At 42.4% G+C, this 16,521-nt stretch overlaps 1 protein-coding gene across 19 annotated transcripts in view; it reads left to right on the plus strand.

The window, feature by feature from the left end:
- Positions 1–16,521, plus strand: part of ttn.1 (titin, tandem duplicate 1) — a 221,661-nt gene that overhangs the window by 57,925 nt on the left and 147,215 nt on the right. For 8 of the 19 annotated variants that reach the window (XM_029426565.1, XM_029426579.1, XM_029426566.1 and 5 more), the window contains 15 exons: positions 5,879–6,169; positions 8,367–8,654; positions 8,770–8,892; positions 9,744–10,026; positions 10,793–10,976; positions 11,599–11,679; positions 12,411–12,678; positions 12,916–13,125; positions 13,704–13,781; positions 13,861–13,887; positions 14,471–14,524; positions 14,602–14,646; positions 15,693–15,755; positions 15,929–15,979; positions 16,160–16,225. In XM_029426565.1, coding sequence (XP_029282425.1) covers positions 5,879–6,169; positions 8,367–8,654; positions 8,770–8,892; positions 9,744–10,026; positions 10,793–10,976; positions 11,599–11,679; positions 12,411–12,678; positions 12,916–13,125; positions 13,704–13,781; positions 13,861–13,887; positions 14,471–14,524; positions 14,602–14,646; positions 15,693–15,755; positions 15,929–15,979; positions 16,160–16,225 — 2,112 coding nt within the window. Of the gene's footprint in view, positions 1–21; positions 304–395; positions 675–1,019; positions 1,299–4,798; positions 4,862–5,106; positions 5,386–5,878; positions 6,170–8,366; positions 8,655–8,769; positions 8,893–9,743; positions 10,027–10,792; positions 10,977–11,598; positions 11,680–12,410; positions 12,679–12,915; positions 13,126–13,703; positions 13,782–13,860; positions 13,888–14,470; positions 14,525–14,601; positions 14,647–15,422; positions 15,477–15,689; positions 15,756–15,928; positions 15,980–16,159; positions 16,226–16,521 lie in introns of those variants that run through there. The other 11 variants (XM_029426578.1, XM_029426580.1, XM_029426582.1 and 8 more) reach the window with 10 other exon arrangements.

The raw sequence follows: 16,521 nt of genomic DNA on the forward strand, positions 1-16,521 counted from the left end.
TGATGGAATTAACTCTCTCAGAACCAGTGCACTTTGTGAAGAAGCTGAGGGACATTACCTCTGAAAAGGGGAAACCTCTGAGGCTCGAGGTCACATTCGCAGGAACCCCCAGAGTCAATGTGACCTGGAAGAAGGATGGTAAACTCGTCTGGGCCTCGTATCAGTACAATGTGATCACCACAGACACCTCCTGCCTCCTGGAGGTCTTGAACTGTGACAGGATGGAGGCAGCCGGTAGATACTTTTGCGAAGTAGACAATGGAGTCGGCAGTGACAGATGCGAAGCACAAATTTCAATTCTAGGTAAAATGATTAAAGTTATGTTTTCTAGGTTCATTTATTCCGTCAATAATTAATTCTTGCATTTGTTCATAAATCATCATCTTTCACTTTAGAGCGACCATACTTTGTTGAAAAGATGGAGCCAGTGGAGGTAACTGTGGGCGACGCGGTTACCGTGAAATGTCGTATTTCGGGAACTCCTGACATCTCCGTGGCTTGGTTTAAAGCTGACGGAAAGCTGCGTAAGTCCAACACTTGCTCAATGGACTACACAAACAGTGTTGCCACTTTGAAACTCACCAAAACCACCAAGTTCGATCACGGTGAATACATCTGCACGGCAGAGAACCGGGTCGGTTCAGCCTCTGCCAGCTGCAAAGTGACGGTGACAGGTGATGCTCGTTTTACATACTTTTCTTTCTTCTATGATGCTGTGATTGTATATCCCGTTTTTAAGATTTGTTCAGTTGCAAGTATTAATGGATGCTCTCACTTATAATTTTCCCACCTCAAAGACAGGGATTTATTGATAAATGTATTGCAAGAATTCTCCTCAGATTTCCTTTGGTGAAAAAACTCTCGTTGAAAATACTAATGAAGCTTTCTCTGAATAGTTCTCCCACTGTTTGATACGAGTTACATTTCATCCATAAAAGTATAATTAGCTTTGACATGGAGGCAAATGCATGGCAACATAACAATGGGCACATTTCTAACACCAGCATTGCTTCTCTCAGAACCAGTGCACTTTGTCAAGAAGATGGACGACACTACTTTCATAGTGGGACAGCCACTGAAACTCGTGTGCACGTACACGGGGAGCCAGAGGGTCTACGTCACGTGGAAGAAGGATGGCAAGCTGATTTGGGCCTCTTATCAGTATAATGTTAAAACCACTGATTCAGTGTGCCTGCTGGACATCCTGAACAGCGACAGGCCCGAGGCAGCTGGAACGTACACTTGCGAAATTTCCAACGGAGCGGGAAGCGACGTCTGCCACGCTCGTGCCAGCCTAGGTAAAGTCTTAACACACCGCCTGCTTACCATTCATCTTCTAACTGTCAGTAACAGAGGCACAGTAGTTTGTGTTCTTTATGAAGGTCTAAATAAAGTTAACACTGCCACTTGCCTGCTAGCATAACATAATGTAGGCTTAATGCAACTAACCCAACCATTACTCCTCAGAGCCCCCCCGCTTCGTCACAAAGCTGGAAGACTCTTATTTCAGACTGCGTGAACCTTTGAGCCTCAAGTGCGTGTACACCGGGAGCCAGAGAATGAACGTGACCTGGAAGAAAGATGGAAAACTGATCTGGGCATCGTACAAGTACAACGTCAAGACCACCAACAACACCTGCATCCTGGAAGTCCTCAACAGTGACCGAGAAGAGGCCGTTGGAAAATACTTGTGTGAAATTTCTAACACTGAAGGAACCGATATCTGCCACGCTAATGTGAAACTAGGTAACGCACATGAGCACCTCATTACAGGGATGTTTGTTTGCACTTTTCATAACCTCTGTTTTTATTATCTAACACCACTATTGCTAATTGATTTCTTAGAACCGGTTCGCTTTGTGAGAAAACTGAGAAACACCTTCTATAAAATTGGCCACACTTTGACGCTGGAGTGCACGTTCACCGGCAGCCAAAGGATTTACGTGAGCTGGATGAAGGATGGCAAACCCATCTGGGCGTCGTACAAATACAACGTTAAAACTACCAACTTCTCCAGCACCCTGGAGGTTCTCAACAGCGACCGGCAGGAAGCCGCTGGGAAATACTTGTGCGAGATTTCCAATTCAGAGGGCACTGATATCTGCCATGCTATGGTTAAGATAGGTAAACTAACAAAAGCAACTCATGAGCAGTATTTTACAGCTTATTTTAAATTTCAAAATGACAAAAAAACATACATTCTAGCAAATCCTTTCAGACAAACACACATTTGCTTGTTGTAACATAAAAACACATGCAACTAACATCCACATTGCCTCTTGTAGAACCTGTGCGCTTTATAAAAGAGCTGGAAGACACCACTTTCAGGCTCAGCCAGCTCCTGTCGCTTTACTGTGCGTACAGTGCCAGCCCCAGGGTCTACGTGAGCTGGAGAAAGGACGGCAAACCAATCTGGGCCTCCTACAAGTACAACGTCAAGACCACAGATAACTGCTGTGTGTTGGAGGTCCTCAATAGCGACCGGGTAGAAGCTGCAGGGAGATACTCCTGCGAAATTTCTAACTCTGAGAACGCCGCGATCTGCTACGCACAGGTCAAACTAGGTAACACATGAAACATGATAGCTCGTAGTGAAGGCTCATTTTTCTCGTTTTTATTACAATCTGTGCATTTATCAGTAAAGGCAATACATCTATGGACAATTAGCTTTGACTAATAATACTTAAAAAATAAATACTAATACATTTAAATATCTAATAATATCTAAAGAAAACTACATAACAAGTGACTCGAACTAAAATGTTGCGTTTTTGGAGCAGATGATATGAGCATCATTGCTGTCAACACACGGACAAATCTGGTTTACATGAATGTTCTTTGTAGAAAATAGTTAAAAAACGAAAACACAATGAGCCTTATTTGCAGTTTAACTTCTGCTCATCCTTTAGTTGACTAACCGCTCACGTCTCTCCTAGAACCCATGCGATTTGTGACCGAGCTGCAGGATATGAGCTTTAGGGTGGGCCTGCCTCTGAGGCTCCAGGTCACTTACACGGGCAGCCAACTTGTGTACGTGAGCTGGAGAAAAGACGGCAATCCAATCTGGGCTTCTTACAAGTACAACGTCAAGACTACAGACAACTCCTGTGTCTTGGAAGTCCTCAACAGTGACAGAAAGGAGGCTGCTGGGAGATATTCCTGTGAAATATCCAATGCCAGCAGCTCTGCTGTCTGTCACGCACATGTCAGACTAGGTAACTGCCTCTAACATGCTCACGCACTGATTTGTTCGTAAGTCAGGCTACATGACTAACAGCGCTGTTGCTTCTCTCAGAACCTGTGCGCTTTGTGAAAAAGCTCGAGGACACTTCGTACCGCCTGGGCGATCCACTGAGTCTGACGTGCACATATGCCGGCAGTCAGCCCGTGCACGTGTCCTGGACGAAGGACGGCAAGACAACACACAACTCCAACGTGAAGACCACCGACTCCTCCTGCGTTTTGGAAGTCCTTAATAGTGACAAACAGGAAGCAGCCGGGCTGTATTGTTGTACAATTTCTAACGCAGAAGTTTCAGCCGTCTGTGACGCTTATGTCAGTTGTAAAACCTCTATGAAAGGTATAACCTCCACTCGCACACCTCAATCACTAACACTGAACATTTGCTATTATGTGGCTATTTAAAGCAGAATCTAATCCCAGACTAGTTTCTGTTTCGCTAGTTTTCACTCCACAGTTTCCAAAGAGGGTGTCTTTCATCTGCCTTTCTGAAAAGCTGAATAAGTCTCCTGGACGTAGTCCACCGCTGAGACGCATGTGGTTCTCATTATACTGCGTGGCTCATCTTTATAAGTGCATGTGTCCACACATATTTATCGGCAAGTGAAGTCTCCAGATACATTTTGAGCGGCCATATATTTCGGGTAATAAAATGGACATCATGCAGACGCGTGGAGCGGCGACCATGATCTACAATGTCCCAGGTTCACGTCTGGCCTCTTTAAAGTTACAATCTTGAAGATCTCTGTTTTCTTGGCAAAGCGCGCTAATTGCAGGTGTGTTTTGGATGCAAACAGTGACGCCTGTGTGACGTCAGTCGCGATTTGCATTTTTTTTTAATCATCGTATGTAGTCACCACCCCTTTTCTTTCTTTGTTCGGCCATCGTTTACTCTCAGTGCTAGCAGAGTCCGGGAAACAAAGCTCATCACACCAGTGAGTTAAAGAGCCAGTTTGTTGCGTTAGTCTGTTAGTTTGTTACCTCATTTGGAGATAGTTACTAGTGACAGACATTTATTTAAATGAGCTAACGAAGCATTTGTTTTATTGGCTGTCGTCATGGACACTGACAAATAGATTCAATAAACAAAACAAAATGACTGTAGTCAGAAAGACGAATGGAAGAAACCCTCTAAGAGTTTCACATTGTGGTGCACAAGCTGCCCGGGAGTACGGTGTCACTCCGGCTCTCTTTACCCTCAAAGCCACTTCACATGATTAAATTGATCAAATTGAATTAAGCCAAATTGAATTAAACCAGTGAATTATAATTCAGGATTCATGTCTGCTTCTGCTTGCTCTGCATCACCTTTGCATCTAACAACCATCACTGCTTCTCACAGAGCCTGCCCACTTCATCAGAAAGCTGGAAAACACCATGTTCAGAGTTGGAGAGCCGCTTACACTTAGAGTCGCGTTCACCTGTAGCCAGAGACTGAATGTGAACTGGAAGAAAGATGGCAGACTGATCTGGGCTTCTTATCAGTACAACGTGAAGACCACAGACTGCAGCTCCGTGCTGGATGTCCTCAACAGTGATCGAGAAGAGGCTCAGGGAAGATACACTTGTGAAATTTCCAACGCCAAAGGCTCTGATATCTGCCACGCTCTTGTCAAACTAGGTAACCCAACACAGTGCTTGCAGTTCTTGCATGAAGTGAATAATTCTAAAAGTAACCACTCACATAGCCTGAAAGCTTTCTTGCCTACACATACAGGTAAATCTCCCAACACTCACATAGTCTCTCTTTCTACGCATGAGAACATCCATGGATTCCTTCGGATACCGAGGGGAGACGCAGTGTTTGGTCTTCCGCATGTAAACTTCAGTGGTTTCTATGACTGACTTCCACATTGCTTCTCTCAGAACCCGTACGGTTTGAGAAGAAACTGGTGGATGTGAGCCACGAGTTGGGTAAACCTCTGAGGCTGGAGTGCACGTACTCCGGCAGCCAGAGGGTCTACGTGACGTGGAAGAAGGAGAACATGCTGATCTGGGCGTCGTACCAGTATAACGTCAAAACCACCGGCTCCTCCTGCGCTCTGGAGGTCCTCAACGCTGACCGGGCTGAATCGGCGGGAAAATACACGTGCGAAATTACCAATGCCGAAGGAAGTGACATTTGTCACGCTCATGTTAAAATAGGTAACGCAGTAACAAACATCTCCACTCATCCCTCTCATGTGGTTCCAGTTACTAACAGTGACGTCCAGTGTAGTTCTCGTTTCCTGTTTCCTGTGCTCGTTGGTAACAAGAAGGAATTTGGTGACATCTCAAAAGTCTTGGGTTACGTTGTTGTTTATGGTTGACGGGTCCCCTGTTTGTTAGGTTTGGAAAGAGAAAGATTTCATAATGTATCAGAGGTCCTTCAGAGCATGTTTTCCATGTTGTAATGGTTGGATCACATTAATATTTGCTTGCTCGATGAAGGAATTCTAGGCTTTAAGTTATTAATCTGTATTTGTTCGCCTCTGTGTTGCAGGTTGTTTCTATGTTGTCTTGCGTGTTGTTTCTCTCTGTTTTCCCTCCTCCACTGATAAAGGCCCGGTGGCCTGAATGATACTTTGACTTGAATTTCGAACCATTTCCCAATGCCACAACATGACCTGACTTTCTTCTCTTTCTCTACCGATAACAGAGCGCAAAGTCCCTCCAAACTTCACCAAGAGGCCCTCTGAGTCCATGATGGATTCTGTGGGTAAGACGGTGAAGATGGAGGGTCGGGTCTCTGGTTCGCAGCCACTAACCGTCACCTGGTACAAGGACAACAAGGAGATCTACGGCTCTGACAAATACGATGTGAGCTTACAGAACAACATGGCCATGCTGTGCGTCAGAGACTCCACCTGCTCGGACGGCGGTGTGTACACCTGCGAGGCATCCAACGAGGCGGGAAAAGCTTCATGTCGGGTTGCTCTCAGCATCACAGGTATGTCAGTTTATCTTCATTACTTTACATAGTTTAATTTATGTTTTGTAGTGTGTTAAATTATCCATCCATCTCTTCGGTCGGGTCACGGGAGCAGCAGCTCCAGTAGCGAACCACAAACTTCCCTTTTCCGTGCCACATCCGCCAGCTCACACTGGGGGATCCCGAGGTGTTCCCAGGCCAGTGAGGAGATATAATCTCTCCACTGAGACCTGGGTCTTCCCTGGGGTGTCCTCCCAGCTGGACGTGCCTGGAACACCTCCATATGGAGGCGCCCAGGTGGCGTCCTTACTAGATGCCCGAACCACCTCATCTGGCTCCTTTCAACGCAAAGCAGCGGATGGCTGGGCTTCTCCCCCTATCTCTAATGGAGACGCCAGCCACCCGTCTTGGAAAACTCATTTCGGCCGATTGTACCCGCAATCTCATTCTTTCGGTCATGACCCAGCCTTCATGACCGTAGGTGAGGGTAGGAACGAAGATCGACCGGTAGATCGAGAGCTTTGCCTTCTGGCTCAGCTCTCTTTTCGTCACAACGGTGCGCTAAAGCGAATGCAATACCGCCCCCGCTGCTCAGATTCTCCGGCCAATCTCTCGCTCCATCATCCCCTCACTCGCGAACAAGACCTCGAGGTACTTGAACTCCTTCACTTAAAGTAAGGACTCATTCCCTACCCGGAATAGGAAATCCACCGGTTTCCTGCTGAGAGCCATGGCCTCATAATTTGAGGTGCTGATCCTCATCCCAACTGATCCAGTTACTGCTGAAGGTCACAGACCGATGATGCCATCAGAAACACATCATCTGCAAAGAGCAGCGATGAGATCCTCAGGCCACCGAACTGCAACCCCTCTCCTCCATGACTACGCTTCGATATCCTGCCCATGAAAATCACAAACAGGATTGGTGATAAAGCGCAGCTCTGGCGGAGGCCAACACCCACTGGAAACGAGACCGACTTACTGCCGAGTATCCGGACACAACTCTCGCTATGGGCGTATAGGGATTGGATGGCCCTCAGAAGTGACCCCCCACCCCATACTCCCGCAGCACCTCCCACAGTATCACCCGGGGGACCCAGTCATACGCCTTCTCCAGATCCAAAAAACACATGTAGACCGGATGGGCGTACTCCCAGGCCCCCTCCAGGATCCTTACGAGAATGAAGGGTTGGTCTGTTGTTCCACAGCCGGAATCCGCATTGTTCCTCTTCAATCAGAAGTTTGACTATCGGCCAAACCCTCCTTTCCAGCACCTTGGAGTAGACCTTACGTGTTAAATTGTGTTCAGTTAAAACCTTTCCCCAGAAAACCCAACTTTTACGACCTGAATAGATCTCTGTCTCTGCAACGTCAGGAACTGAGAACAGTCTAATAACACAAGCGGCTTCTTTAGCCAATCAAAGTGTTGCAGATGTTTGTTATGCTAGCGACCGGTCAAACCAGGAAGTGGTGCAGTAATGTTGCGTTACAGACAACTTGCAGGTTGGAGTTTTCCCAGTTATAGTGTCTAACTTCTGACATCCAATTGTTCTAAGAGCACAACACAAAACATTAACAAAAAAACATGGCTGACCGTGGCAAACCGATGTTTCTGTCATGGTTGTTTTTGCCATTTTAAACATTTTCCTGAATAACTTTTGTGCAGAGAAGACAGCTTTCAGAGATTTACTGTAACCAACAACATACCAACATTGCCTCTATATTTGACATCAATTTACATGAAGAACAGGTTTTACCATATGATAGTATGTATTATTTTAAATAAGTACAGGTGAATACTTTACAAGGGCTTCCATTGTTGTGTGACATCTCACTTGTTCATGAAGTCGGGGTCGATAGATTTTCTCTGAGTTTACCAGCAGGAACTCCGACTTTGAGTGGCGTCCATTGTACTTTTTCTAGTAGGAAGTGGAACATTTACAAGTTCTGAGTATTCTGAAACGCAGCTACGTGTCCTCGTTAAACAGCTGATGGAAGCTTGGTGAGTTACTTTTGCTGTCAAGTTAGCCAGTAACATGCTGCCGATAGATAGCCAAAATAGCTCGCCAAGCTAGCCTGCTTGGTGCCAATTAGTGCTCCACAATTTAGGAAGATACCTAGCTTGCTTGCTAGTTGGAGAATGAGTTCAAATGTTTAATTCAGGATATATTTGTACAGACTATACGTATCTGCTTCTTTCCCATCACTCCTTCAGAAACCAGCCAGGCTCCAAAGTTCGACGTCCCTCTGGAGCCGGTGACGGTGAACGAGGGCGAGAAGCTGAGCCTCAAATGCCACGTGAGCGGCTCTCCTCCCCTGAATATCCAGTGGATGAAGGACAGGAGGGAGCTGAAGTCCAGCGGAAACACAAAAATCACGTTTGTTGGCGGGACGGCCTGTCTGGAGGTTAGCCCGGCCGCAAAGAGCGAGGCGGGGGATTACCTGTGCAAGGCCAGCAACACCAGCGGCAGCAACTTCTGCAAGTCCAGGGTCACTGTGATAGGTAATCTTACATCCAGCTCACTGTGCCCTACTAGTTTTTACTTTGATGCTGGTTGTGTTGGAGGATTGGGCTCCTTGGTGTCAGACAAACTCTTACCTCTATCATTTTTTCTCAGACACAGGAGCCAAAACCAAAGCCGCCCCCGCCGAGGCGGCCGCCCCGGCTGCTGCGCCGGCAGTCAAAAGGCTCGACAACCTTTTCTTCATCGAAGAACTCCAAAACGTTTCTGCCGCAGAGAGTAAGTGGGCTGTTCGTCTGCAGATCAACAATAGCCTCTGGTATTGCACAGTGAGCAAGAAGTTGTCAGGGAAACTTTTTTATATTAATTTAGATTTGTAGAAACATCAAGGAACTTTTTATGAGCTTACAAAAGACCATAAAGTAAAACAAGCCAGAACCAGAAGACAAACAACAAAGAAAATATAAAAACTGACGCAATCTTCATAATCAAATCATCAAATCAAGTTGAAACATATTCATAAATCACTCAGAAACATTTACTGTGGTACTGAAAGATCACAATAAACACCAATAAACAGCTAATTACATAAAGCAATGAAATTATCAGTGTTCAGTAACAGGACAACTTCTCACATCACCCAAACCGTCGCTCAGCTGTGACTCAAGGTCTTTGGCTTCTGGATAAACGAGATATCCACATCCGCATATGTCCTTAATGTTGGCTTTCACAGAATGATATAAACCTTATTAGTTATTTTTATTTTTGTATGTCAGTTAATAACAAACATTAATAATATTTTCAGCCACTCATTGTTGGATCTTTTTTGATGCTTTTTAATGCACTGTGGCACCTTATTTACATTAAAGTAGAAGAAATTCCATTACGAATACACTTATTTTCATTGTTAATTAGAAAAGTGTCGCCGGGCCACACAGGGTTGAGTTACACGGGTGTGTCGGCGTTGTGTTAGTTGTAGATGTGGTCTAATACATCCATGTCCATAACAAACACGCAAGGTAGAGGAAACATCTATTTGCCCACACGTAAGGGTCACGTGTCGGAGGCAATGAAGAACTGTAGCACAGATTCCACGTGCAGCTACATGTTTGCTGCTGTTTTCTCCGCAGAGGGCACCGCGACCTTCATCGCTAAGATCGGCGGCGACCCAATCCCCAGCGTGAAGTGGATGAAGGGCAAGTGGAGGCAGATCACCCCTGGGGGTCGTATCTCCATTGAGCACAAGGGTCAGGATGCCAAAATGGAAATCAGAGAGGTGACCAAGTCCGACTCTGGCATGTACAGGTGCGTTGCCACCAACAAGCACGGAGAGATCGAGTGCAGTGCCGACATGGAGGTCACCAAGAAGGAGGAAACGCAGGGACTTGGAGACATAAGGACCAGGCTGAAGAAGTAAGAGATGGATAGATGTATATGTACCTGTATTTATTCAAGATAAGCCTCATACATACAGACAACCCCTTTAAGGTGGCAACAGACTTCACGGAAATACAAACTGCAAAGGCTGTTGTACACTGAATTAAGAGGGGAAATTAGTCGTAGAAGCTTTTTCATAAACAACCAAAATTGGTCATTTAAGTTATAAAGCAACACTAAGTGTTAAACAATTTCTATATCGGTACAGAAAACCAATTCCAAAGTTAATTTTACCTACGATATGATCAGTTTTGCAGAAAAGAACCATAATTATATGTAATAGTTAGAGGATTAGATTTGGATTTTAGGCTGGTTTGTACCAAAAACCATGAAGTGAGATTTAGTTTTATTGAGAAGTAATTTGTTAGCTAATATCCAGTGTTTTATATCATTTAAATCAGACTGTTGGGCAGTTTGGATTAGCAGTAAATTAAGTTTAGAGGTGTATATCACCATATCATCTGCATATAGAGGAACAGAGCAGAAGAAAAATAGAAAGAAGAAGTGGCCCCAAAGTGGAGCCCTGGGGCATACCTCTGTGTTGATCTGACCTACTCCCTGTACGACAACACACTGCTTTCTTTTGTGTAAATGGGAGTTTCTTTATTTAGACTTTTAGGGAAACAATTTGGACTTTGAGGACAAACGATTGATTTTTGTCACAGAACTTCGTCCTCTTGAATATGAGATTATTTCTGCTTACTTGTTTTCAAGACTGATTGTGTGATTGATATTGTCCCAGGACTCCCTCGAAGCAGAAGAGTCCCAAGAAAGAAGGAGACATCGATATTGTGGATCTGCTCAGAGGTCAGAACCCCAAAGAATATGAGAGGATCCTTCAGGAGCACGGCATCTACGACTACCGTGCCATCCTGCAGGCCATCGAGTTCCTGAAGAGGGAGAAGGAGATGGAGAGCGGAAAATTGGTGAGGAAAGAGAAACTGACCCTGATGATCTACAGTGGTCTGAGAGGATTGATTTATTCAACAAACATTCTTGGATTAAATTTAGCTTTAAAGATACCAAATCTGCAACGATTAGTCAATGGACAGAAAAATAATCTCCAACTATTAATTAATAGTCTAAAAGGTTTTTCCTGCAGAAAAGTCTTTAAAGTGAGTTTCCAGCCTCTCAAATATGGAGATCTGCTGCTTTTCTCGGTTTTATATTAAAGTAAATATCTTTGGACATCAGTTTGGACTTTGAGAAACTGGGACTGACATTTTTCAATATTTTCTCACATTTTATAGTAATCGTCAGATTAATCCATTGTGAAAATATTGTTCTTTAATTAGTTAGTTGCAGCTCTAGAAGAAATAGCTGCTTGAAACATTTAAATAATAATAAAATAAGACTTAATTGAACTCCATGTAACAGCAGCACAGAGACAGACGGAGGCTATCTGTTCCCCCTGTTTACAGTCTTTATGCTAAACTAAGCTACTCATCTGATTCCCTGAGAGCTTTTACAGCAGTTAGTGTTTTCCTCCTAGTAGTGTATGAAGGGATGAAGATGTCGTCGCTCTTATTAACCTTGTTTCCGCTGCAGGAGGTGGAGCACGGCGGCCGGGTTGAAGAGGAGGACATGGCCCTGCTCATCCAACAGCTGGAGGGACGCGCCAGCACCGAGGTACAGGAAGCTCCTCTGCAGGGTTATAACACATGTCAAACTGCAGTTATCTGTTTTGTCTAATGGAGGACAGATGAGGAACGTCTGATAAAAGTATAAATCAATCGTATAGTATATATAATTTCCACGTGGATGGAGGGAGGCATGGCACCTGCATGTCTCTGAAATGAGTTTTATGCAGACTGAGAAGAAGACCATCTGCATGGTTTCAGGGTTTAAAAATATTAATAATATTAGTTTTTATTTACAGGACAGAGGTCTTTGTAGTGAAGATGAAATACAACATAATTTTACATAAAGTTTATTATATTAAATAATGCAATAATAATGCAGTCATTGTATTCATATTTTTATTTTGTTATTCTGCCATTATTATGAAAAGCACAATAACCTGTTGATCATAACTTTTGTTTTTTATGACTTTTATTTGTGTACAAATGCATTATATATATATTTTATATTTATAATATATATGCCTGGCCGTGTCACCCCAGGAACCTGAGGTATAAACAACAATAGATAAATTAATAAGGTGGCTTCGTAGAAATAAAATATATAAATAAATAAGATAACAAATGAACACACTGGTCCCCAGGACTTTTTAAGAACATAAAAACATAAATCTTATCTTAACTTTGATTTACATATTTATTAGTTTTCTGTAGGAACTTAAAATAAAGTTTTGTGAAGTTTAAACAAACATCACGATCCTGTTCTTTTTGAATTGTCAGCCCGTGTCTGTGATGGAGGACATCAGCGACCAGACGGTGGTGGACAACCAGAGCGTCACCTTCGAGTGTCAGATCCGCATCAACTACCCGGAGATCAGCCTCACGTGGTACAAAGGCACGCAGAAGCTGGACAACGGAGAAAAGTACGACATCGGCAGTGAGGGCGAGCGCCACTACCTGAGCATCAGGAAGTGCTCCCCGAAAGATGAGGGGAACTACCGCGTGGTGTGTGGGCCGCACATCTCCAATGCCAAGCTCACCGTCACAGGTACGTTTCACTTCCTGTCCTGTGAGATGGGCCCCTGTAATGTGTGTGCAGACAGGTGAGCCGTACGACAGCACACTAACCCACACTGACCTCTTTATTTCTCCTCCTTATTTGTCTTTATTTATCCTCGTTATTCTTCTTCATGCACTTTATTCTTCTTCATGCTCGTTCTTCTTCTGTGTTCTGTGTTTCTCTCTTCGGGTCTTATATAATGGACCTCTGTGTTAAACTTTTTAGCCGAACGAATTCAGTTCACTAAATGCATCCGAAGCATCGAGGTGAACGAGCGCCACTGCGCCACCTTCGAGTGCGAGCTGTCCTTTGACAACGCCACCGTGGCGTGGTACAAAGACACGTGGGAGCTCAGAGAGAGCCCCAAATATAACTTCCGGACCGACGGCCGGCGCCACTTTATGACCATCCGTAACGTGACGGCGGAGGACGAAGGTTTGTTCACGAACTTCAAACTCACGAGCGTTTTATTACAAAATGTTCTCAATCTGCTGCGTTGACTTTTAATTTAGAGTTCCGCTGTTCTGGCTGCATGTGACCAAACTCTCTTATCTTAGTGAAAGTAAAATATTTTAGTTCCAAGTCAATGAAAAGTGTTTTATTTATATTTTTATTGAAAACTTCAGCCAATATCAGAATATAGTTTGGTAAAGTTTTTATTTTTAGTTAGTATTATTATTCATTAACTAATAAACAGTTTGGGAAGGTATGTAGTAACATCAGGGATTAGCAGGAGCATAACAAACAGCAGGTAGATAATGTGTTTAGCCCCCAAACATTCAAAAACAATCCTAAAATTAACTTTATAAATAAATTAACTTGATTATTTGTTTAATATTCTTCTGTGTAGCAATAAATGAAATGTGATGTTAAAAAGATCAGTGATTTTAAACGCATTTCCACTGTCAGAGGACTGTTTACATGAAAATAAATTGAAGATTTTAAAATAAAATGAAGATTACAAAATCGAATGAAGAGAATATAATCAACATGCTGATGGTTGTCTCCGTCAGGCGTGTACTCGGTGATCGCTTGCCTGGAGCCGCTGGGAGAAGCTCGCAGCACGGCCGAGCTCTACCTGTCGGGCAAAGGTCCGTACGTTCATCTCTGATAAGTTGATTCAGTCACACTCAGGATTATTAATTATTAATCACGTGTTGTCCTTCACAGAGGTTGAGTTAGGAAGCGTTCCTCAGGGTGAGTACTTTAAATAAAGTGATGACAGGAAAACTTCTTCAGCTCCAAACTTTGTCAATAAAGTCACAAAGAAATTAAACTCAACAAGTAACCCATGTGCCTCACTTTTCATTTTTAATGTTTCCATCATTATGGCATAAAGTTGTTTTTATTTTGTAAGTTGAACGTATTAAGTCTATATTATAAAGTGTGTATCCAAAATACAGACATCCAGAGACCTGGAAACTTCTTCTTCTCTAGTTTTTTATCTGACACTGCGCAACAAATACAAATGTTGTTGATAATCATTAACTTATCTTGGAAAAGAGTTGTATTCATAGTAAACAACTTTGGCATTCATTCTTAAACATTATTGAATAAATGGTAGTTGTGAACTCAGTGAAAATAATATTAATATATGATATTTCTACGTCAGAGCAGCTTTTTTCAGTGCGGCACTTTAAGGGTTGAATATGTTATCAGCTGAATGGGGGAAATAATTCCAACTTGATTCTGAAGAGAAGTTTTCCTGTCACTACACACGTTATTACCTTTATATTTGGTTCCCTTGACGTGGATTGATGGCGTGTTGTATAACCTGCAGACGTCCCTGACGCGTCGCTGCAGTTTCCTGCTGCTGCGTCTCTGTTCGTCAGAGGTGAGACTTCCTGTCAACACTTTAAACTTCACCGCGCTCCGCTGCTCTCACTCATTAATGTCTTTCTCTACCTAAAGATTTCTCCCAATCTTATCACTACGAAGAGCGAACACAAGTGAAAGGTACAGCGAATATTAATACTTATATAATTCGTACTAACCGTCATCTCTTCCACCGTATTAATTATGATTAATTATAATAATTGTGATTCTGCGTGAAGAAGTGTGCAGACTTCCCTCCATCCTAAACCTTCATCCTCAATAACGTGTGAATATTAATTCATCCATCTTCCCTCTGATAACTCAGAACTACATGACTTCACTTCCTGTCTCCCACGTTCAGAAGACGATTGTGTGGAAACAATCAAATTAAGATTAATCTCAACATTTAAATGAGATTCAACTCTGAATTCAAATGTGTCTAAATGACAATATTTACAGAAATTAAGTGAAAACTTTGAAATTAAAGGATTTTATTTAGATTAAATAAATTAATCTCCAAATCAGAATTAAATTGGATATTAAAGTCTAAATTCCTGACTTTACATAATTCAAAACTTTAATTTCTATTTTTTTAATCAGTTTTTCTTTTTAATTTAAGACAGAATTTCTAGATAAAACTGAGAAGTTTACATTTAAATCGTTATACTTTATTTATATTAAAGTCTGGATTTTAGGTGTAAAGCATAAAGTTTGGGAGTAAATTCTGATTTAATCTTAAATCTTAAATCAGATGATATCCTCAAACCTTTGAGATTAATCTCAGCAGTGAATTGTTTTATCTCATCTTCTTCTGCACAAACTGAACTCTGAAGATCTGAAATGTATATAATATTATATATATATATATATATATTATCATTATTAATAATAATTCATTATTATCTTTAATGATGTAGCTGTGACACGAGTTGAAGAAGAGACGCTTTCTGTTCACTTCTCCTACGCCGCAGGTATCAACTTTACTGTCTGTGCTTTACCTGTCTGTCTGACATCTTTACACGTCTGTCTGTCCTCTACCTGTCTGTCTGACAACTTTACAAGTCTTTCTGTCCTCTACTTGTCTGTCTCCATGCTTCTTCTCCACTGTTGTTAGACCCCCTTCATGTCTCCACAGTGTCCACATATCCGGCGTCTTTGTGTCTAAATTGACTTTTCTTGTCCAGCAGAAGACAGACAGCGTGCTGCAGAGACAGTAGTGAGGACTGAGCTCAGAGACGAAGTCCCTGCAGGTATAAATGCAATGAAGACGCTCACCATGTTTGTTCACGCTGCTTATAGAAGCTTGCGTAGATCCTCTTCTAGTCCCATCTGTCATCTGCCTTCATGTCCTCTTACACTCGTATTAACAGCTTTGTGCAAAGTAGAGTTCGTAGTTTTAACTTGAACTTTCTCCTCTTTCAAGTTCCTGAGGTTCACAGGCAAGCAGAGGAGAAACCTGCCGCTCAGCTCAAAGGTATCTGCAAATACCGGATCTTATTTCACCACTTCCTGTTCTGTCTCAGTTCTGTACTTTCTGTGTTTTGTTCTTGTACCTTTCTTCATATATTTCTCTTAAAGACCTAAATAATCAGAGATTCTTGATGTTAGCGTTTATCGTGCTCAGAAAACTGAACTCCATCACAATATTTTAAAGTACCTGAAGCAAAGAAGACGCAGCCCAAGGTCAGCGCGGCGGCTCGGCGAGAGGACGCCCCCGAAGGTAATGCTCATTACAAAGTGTTTATTTTATTTGATCTTAGAGTCTTTATAGGCTCACTTTCTTGAATCTTTGTAAAAAATATACAAAACATAGATGGTAAACCTTTAAAACTAAATTATAAAGATTTTACTTTTCTTTTTTACAAACATATTTCATATTTATAACAGCAGTATGCAATATTTATACATACTGTATATATTTATAAATACATATTTATTTATAAACAAGTTATTGTTTTTGAACATTAGACAGCAAAATCTAAAGTTTTTGCATGAAATTTGGACATTTTAAACTTT

This window comes from Cottoperca gobio, unplaced genomic scaffold (assembly GCF_900634415.1).
Source record: "Cottoperca gobio unplaced genomic scaffold, fCotGob3.1 fCotGob3_200arrow_ctg1, whole genome shotgun sequence".
In the NCBI taxonomy this organism is placed as follows: Eukaryota; Metazoa; Chordata; class Actinopteri; order Perciformes; family Bovichtidae; genus Cottoperca; species Cottoperca gobio.